At 38.4% G+C, this 7,749-nt stretch overlaps 1 protein-coding gene across 1 annotated transcript in view; it reads left to right on the forward strand.

Moving 5' to 3' along the window:
• Positions 1-2,454, forward strand: part of vopp1b (VOPP1 WW domain binding protein b) — a 29,386-nt gene extending 26,932 nt beyond the window's left edge. Inside the window, exon 5 of the mRNA XM_030767628.1 lies at positions 2,267-2,454. Within this exon, the coding sequence (XP_030623488.1) occupies positions 2,267-2,454 (188 nt within the window). The remainder of the gene's footprint in view (positions 1-2,266) is intronic.
• Positions 2,455-7,749: the final 5,295 nt, after the last annotated feature.

Here is a 7,749-nt window from a genome sequence, read left to right on the forward strand (position 1 = left end):
TGATCTATCATAGTTTTTAGAGTAGTGTGATCCATGATCTCTCATAGGTATTAGAGTAGTGTGATCTGTGATCTTTCATAGTCTTTAGAGTACTGTGATCTGTGATTTATCATAGGTATTAGAGTAGTGCAATCTGTGATCTTTCATAGTTTTTAGAGTAGTGTGATCTGCAGAGGCATTTGAAAAGGCTACATACGATTATTGTATCCTGGAGATGATACTGTTAGATAACATTTGCTCTCTTCCTAGTCAGTTTCTTGGAAACTCTTTATACAAAAGGACCCAAATAATTCACCTTGTTTTGTTTTGTTTTGTATTTATTTATTTTAGCTATTTGTGCCTCCCCATGGTTATATTTATCCCCACTCTGCCAGTGCCTGAGTAAATTAGGCCTCATAATCTGGGAATGAAACAAGCAAGTCAACATTTTGGACAGCTCAAGACTTTGTCTGTAGAAATCACAGAGCAACAATGTAATTGAATAATGGTTTAACTGAACTTAACAACATAGCTTACCATTAACTGTGAAGGCAAATAAAAGCTGAATCGGAGTGTATGGAAAACAAGAAAAAAAGATATATTTCTAATATCCAATGTGGCCTGAGTTTCCTTGACTTCTGCTGATAACAAATAGCTCTCGCTGGCTCTTCAGTGATGCCTCCCCTCTCCATGTTCTGACTAAGGGTCATTGACCCCACTCTGCCTGTTCTTACTGTCATTGGTACAGATAAATGACTCCTCTGAGCATACGTATTTGTGTGCATGTGGGTGTGAGTGTGTGTGTGAGCGTGTGTGTCTGATTGTGTGTGTGAGAGAGAGAGAGAGAGAGAGAGAATGACAATGCATGTGACCAAGATTTGTGTATGAAAGATTAGCCAAAGCACTGTGAGTCTACCACTGCATCTTTTGCATTTGGTTTTTATTAGTTTTGTACTCTTTTGTGCATCGTATTTTATTTTTCCATCACTTTTCTTTTTTGCATTGTGTTTCCTAAATGTAAATGCACGACTTTCTTTTGTAAAATGTGTTTTGTCATTAGCAGTCTTGTCCAGCCCAGGGTGACAGAAAGCATGCGACTGAATGTGCATTCTGTTTCATTACAAATGAACACCTTATTGACATGATATATGGACGTGAGAGACCCTTCATTCAAAGCCTTAATATGCAGCTTAACGAAACCACTGTGTCAAAATGATGGAACTGAATCTGCAGTGAGCGTAAGGATGCAGTGAGCGTAAGGTTCTCGTTGACTTTGAGGGGCTGATGTTTGCTGTGGTCAGGGTGCAGAACTACACCATGTTCACTCTGCATTCCTGTTTACAGAGGTCTGTGTGAGGATGGGAGCAGGAAGAGTTTAAGATATTTTCGCATACATTGTCCTCCTTTGGATAATTTCTCCTTGATTTAAGAATTAAAGCATTAAATGTGTACAGCATAATCAGAGGTAATCAATCCCGGCAATACCATGTTCTGTTTCTTTTGTTTGTTTGTTTGTTTTGCAGGTGTATATTAGACTCATCGTTCAGACCTGAATGACATTTAGCTGATTAAAGGCCTTATTGTTTCATAATATACACATCAGAATCTCAGTTCAATGCAATTGTCAAGTTCGACACATCAGTATACTTTAGTCATGAGTTCTAAAAGAATATATGATCAATGGAGTTCCAATATTCATTTCAACACTGCTGGAAACTCAGGAAAAAAGTGTTGAGAGAGAAAACTAGGTCACGTAACCTTTATATGTCTTTACAAATGTATCTGTCAGAATGAAAGAAAATTAAATGAGGTCTATCATTATACCAGCCAGTCATGCGGAAAATTACATCATGAATTTGAATAAAATGGAGACAGTCAGTTTTGTTCCTTTGGTCTGACAGGTTTTGGCACTGAAAAGAAAATAATTACAAGTGAAAAATGCTTTAAAAATAATATAACAATTCTGATGTTAATAATTACAGTGGGATATGAAAATATTTGATTTAGAAGTATGTACCAATCTTTTCAGCCCACATTTTAGTGGTATACTTAAACACAGGAATACAGGCACACACACACACACACACACACACACACAGCCTCTCCTGCAGAGTCTCTGCTTTAAACATTAACAAAACTCCCGCTGAGTCGTGCAGTGCCATTATCAACCTCTTTCCACTCTGGTCTCATTAATACAATGCTTTTATAACACTAATCGGCATTTCTAAGTCATTTCATTAAATTGAATGAAAGTAACAAACTTTTGTTATCTTTTACTGTTGAACAGTGTCCCAGCAGCCTGGTATTCAGGGATTCGGTGACCCTGCTGCCACCATGACAACGCCTCTGACGCCCGCCTACCCAGTTCAGCCAAACGGTGCCCACATGATGAACGCATACCCACCTCCACCTTCATACTGCAACCATCCACCTCCACCTTATGACCAGGTCTTCAACACTACAGAGAAGAAGTAGAGATGAGATCTCGGAGTGATAGAGAAAGACAACTGCACCAGTTCAGACTGAAAATGGAGAAAATATCGTGCCACTTGGCAGCCCACTTGGCACAGATGGCCTGAAGTAGCAAAATGTTGTTCCTATGAGATTCGTTCTGTTGTTGTCTTTGTTTTTGTTTTGATTTTTTCAATGTTTTTGTTTCATTTTGAAGGAACAGCCTGGAGAACAGATTCTTTTCTGACTTAAAAGTAAAGATGCGCATGGACTTCTTTACAAAGAAGAAGATTAACCTTGAACAGGAACTGACCTGAGGTCAGTGATAGAGATTAGGATACTCAGTCTGTACCTACTGTCCAATTAGTGTATTTTTTAAACTCAACAGACTTTGACAATAACCCACTGGCTGTGAGACCACCAGAAGAGCAACAGACACGAAGATCCAATTTTTCTACAGGTGCTCCCGCGGTAACCAAGCAGATGCCATGGAAACGAAGTCAAGGCTCCTCAAAAGACATGAAAGGCTGCTATTGTGTGTCCTCTGTCCTATTAGAATTCAAGCCGGTCCTCACAATCCACCAACCTATCCAAAGCCTTTCAGTCAACAAGCCTGTCTTACTGGGACAAAACACGTCATATGTTTTGGAGTGCTTAGCCCTGGGTCTATTTTGTTCTCTTTTTAAACCTTAAAGAACACTCTTCTATCAGAGAGGTGGGAACAAGATCTGCCCATGTGGGCAATTTTTTAATATATCAAACAGAGAGGATGGACAGGGCTTTAAGGCCAGTCAGTGCTTAAGAATATCCCGCTAAGACGTTAGCCAGGGAAACGGTTTGATTGTTTAAGGTTTTTTAATGTTGTTTGAAGGCAGGCCTGCATGGGGTTAATTGCTGTAAGCAAATGCATCTCCTGCATATGTTGTCCTCACACTTGGAGGAATGTAAAATAGATTACAAACATGCCCTGTGGGAAGTCTAATAAAGCCACATTAATTGTGCCCGTGGAGTGGATTCACTGGCAAACAGCAGCTAAGCTGGAATTAACTCTTCTGGCACCGAGGGGTTTCGTTTTAACGTAGAGCAGAAAATGTAATCAGCTTAATTTACTTTAAATGTTTAATTGCCTCAAGTACACAGCTTGTTCCAGTAGTCTAAAATGAGGCTTACATGAATCCAGCATCTAAGAGCAATCACAAACAGAGTTGGAAATACAGTGCATCACTCTGATACAATGGCCATGTCATTTTCACAGTTATAGTAGTCCCATTTAGCAACTATTTGACAGGGAAACATATTTTCAGGTCTACACACACACACACACACACACAGGCACACTCACACACAAAACATGACCTTAGGAAGAACAGTCCTGTATGGCTGACAGTGTATCAGCTGAGTGGAACGTTCCAGAAGTCATGAGAACACATCTGTGCTGTGAGGGTATTTGGATCATTTCCCCAGCACCATGAGAAAAATAAACACGGAGTCCTTGAGAACGGTCGTTTAATTCTCCCATCAGAGATAAGCGCAGCTGTGACCTGAAGCAAAACGCCTATTATCAGCCCTGCTTCATCAGCACTGAAAGTACTAACCACTCTGAATGAAATGTCTCAACTGCACATAGAGAACCATGGCACTAAAATTAAGAATGACTGTTGAATGACATTCGGGGATTTTAGTCAGATTTATGTACAGACCTAGAGCTAACTGGTTTTCTGTTCCACAGGTAGAGTTTGGGAGGATTTTGACAATGTCATTGGAATAAATGTAACATGCACATCAGAGAAATCTGATTGATTTCTTTCTTTTACTTTTTTTCTCTCTCTCTCTCTCTTTTTTTTTGGTAACTAGCATAATGTAACTTGACTGCAGTGGAAATGAAAAGAGCCTTCATTGACTCTGGTGGTTAAGGGACAAACTGTCCATGTATTAGAAAAAGAATAAAGTAAGAAAGCCCTTGTAGTTGTTTGTGGTTGTACTTTCAATTAAAACTGCACCAATACTCAACTTTTTAATTTGACCATTTTAATCTATGCAATGGAGAGACTGTTGTAGCAATAATTTCATTAGCTTGATCTTTCTTTTTTTGAGTTGGTTTTTATGATGGAAGCAATTTATTTGACATGTTTGGTTTGACATGTTGACAACCTCTCAATCCAGAACATGTCAAAAGACATTTTCTTTCCCATGTTGCACTGGAAAGATCACATATAGTGGTAAACCTTGAAGGTTCCAAGGTGATTCCTGGTTAGCACTAACAAAATGATAAACTAACCAGCTGATAGTAATCATTCACATGGAAAAGTAGTAGTAGATAAATAGCAGTTTAGCTAGGTAAGAAGCTAAACAGTTTAGCCAGGTAAGAAACTTTTTTGGTGTCATCATTTTCACTAAAAGAGATTATTGGTTTAGTCTTGTTTATGGTTATTTACTATCAGTCTGAATGAATCTTTTATTTATTTATTCTCTTCCTGGCTGGTTTTAGTGTGGGGATCTCATGTGTTTAGTTTTGTATCTCATGTGTTTATGAATATATTCAGAAGCATTGGAAATGTTCACCACTGAAAAGACTTTGAGAAAGCCTTACATTACATACCCTAATATGTGTGTATTTCTGTACAAAGAGTATTGTCTCATTGTCCTTAATTTGGCACTATACAGGAACTGTAAATAGCTATACGTTCCAGGTCATTTGAAGGTCTAATGTCACATCTTGTATCTACACAGGATTAAAACATACTTTTATTTGACATCTTGATGCATTCTGTAGAGAAATACACAGCTATGAAGGCTGTCTGTTGTAAGGTGTAAGTGACGGTGCAACACGGGGATCTGGGAGCTGTATTGAAAACGAAAGTGTGATGAGGAAAAGTAGTCAGATTTAATGTAATAGCTGCTGTCATGTTAACGATAGCGCCACTGACAGGTAAAATAATCGTGTCAAACAATTCAGCCCTTTTTAAACTTGCAACGAATCGGCCGTCCCATTAGGCCTAATTGAATAAAGTTTCCCCTGCGTTTCTCAAAACTTGAATTTGCTGAATAAATGATAAAGTATAGCCTTATTACTTAGTGTTGGCTACACCAATCAAATATTCAGCATTACAAGTTGAACTTGTTCACCGAACTGCCAAAAAAAAAAAACATATATAACTGCACGGAGACAAAATCTCAGTTCTTTTAATTTCATCAACTTTTGTATCAAGTCACAAATGATTTCGTCGCCTTTTGCTGTTCGTGACACAGATAGGTTAATGCCTTCGGGGAGGCTTTGCATGGCAATTTCTTTGGACAGCAGGCTTCTTTCTGCTGCAGTCGGAGGCATATTGTGTATTTCCGAATAACAGCATAAATTTATAGATGACAGACAGGCGCAGAGCAACAGAGTGTATAGACAACGGTACCACCTGCCATTCTTTCAATCCTACGGAGGACTGGGCAGCCGAGAGAAACGGAAATGACAACCATGTCTAGATTACCGGTCAGACGGGGGGTCAAGGGAGTATCCTTTCATTTACTGTTTTATTCCTGCTGGGATAATGTTGAATGATTAGTATTGTCTTCACGGCCCTTCCGACCCAAGATCTTCCCTCGTTCATCATTAATTACCCCGCAGAACAGCATAACACTGCGACGTCATTTTGATGGAGCTCTCGGCCATTAGGCTAATTTGAGCCATCTGCTGTGGTTTAATCCAGACATTAAATACAGGGAACACAACATGCCAGCACATCTCCTAGTATTTGTGTGTGCCTATCTCATAACTGAATTTTATAACAATCATATTATCATATTCTGTATGAGAGTATTTGAAAACCGAATTTAAAACACGACACCTCAAAAATTAAGCATGAAACAATAAGGATCTGGGAATCTAACAGAATTACATCAGAATTTGTCTTATTGAGAAGTTATACAATACAAGACGAAATGTTCAAGTTTTTTTTTTTTTTTTCCTTGCAAGACTTCACAACATCTCTGTGCCAGGCTAGTTTCAGTTTGGCTCATCTCTAGAAAAAAATTCCACCCAGGAGATGACAACATGCCAGTGTTTGTAGACTGATAAGAGGTTTATAGCTAAATGATGACACACTTCACATGACTTGTTTGTGCATTTTTTTCTATTGCCAGTTGCAGTAAACACAGTCCAAATAAAACACACGACACCTTATCAGCTTCATACCAGAAAAATTAACAAGTCCAACAGTTGTATTCTAGCTTTATTTAAAAATGTCTTAAATGATCGCATAGTCTATTACTAGGGAATTCTCATGTAGTCACAGATAAATGTGGATTCTTTGTTTTTTCTGACTAATGCTAACATTTCATTTGTAATATAACACAACAATAAATAGCCTTATACTCTGAAAATAACCAATTTACACAGATTATTTCTCTGCAGTTTAAAACACTTATTCTGAAAAGAAAATGTCTTAACATTTATTCCTAATTGAACACTCAAGGCGAAGCATGTTTCAGAAAGCTTCCAGTGACGTGGGTGTATTTCGGTTTTATGTAATCCTTACACAAACAGATCTCTGACCGAGAAGAAACCCCTCAATACATTATTGCAATAAACAACACAATAAACAGTACTAATTAAAAATAATACTTAAAGAGAAACTAAACAAAGACAGAGTAAAATACTTAACAGATTATTTTCGGTTTCTACGGACAATCTTGCACTGTGCCTCTTGAAATGTGTATTTTGAAGTGCTTATGAGTTTGTATAGAAATTCTGCGTAAATGGATTCTGCCCAGAACAAGACCAACCACTGTTAAAGTAAAATCCAGTGAAAAGAAGCCCAGTTTATTGCAACATTCATAAATAACACTGTTTGCCTGAGGAAACATTGTTTTTTTACTGGAAAAAAAGGTTATTCTTCTGCAACTTTCTTGGCGTCTGTCATCGTGAAGATATTAGTGATTCCAATCAAAATGAAACATCTTGACATACAAACACACACACGTACACACAAAAATACAACCACACCATTCTTGGGTGCTTAACTGTTGTTTACAGACACTGATATTGCAATTACAGGCGTACACTGACATATCTGAATGCTTCTACGATGCTCAGCCGTCCACATGCATAGATGACAGAGAGAGGGGCGTGGAGGAAAGGAGGCGGGCACAAACACAAGGGTTACCGCAGTTACGGAGGGCAGGACGAAACAGAAAGCCAGGGTACCGCTAATTGAAAGGGAACACAAACATGCAGAGGCTAGGATTCATTTGCAACTAAACATCACCCCTTCGCAAAAAACCAACAAACAAAGGAAATCTTAGGCACGAAAAAATCTCATCTTCACT

The sequence above is a fragment of the Chanos chanos genome, chromosome 3 (assembly GCF_902362185.1).
Source record: "Chanos chanos chromosome 3, fChaCha1.1, whole genome shotgun sequence".
Lineage (NCBI taxonomy): Eukaryota > Metazoa > Chordata > Actinopteri > Gonorynchiformes > Chanidae > Chanos > Chanos chanos.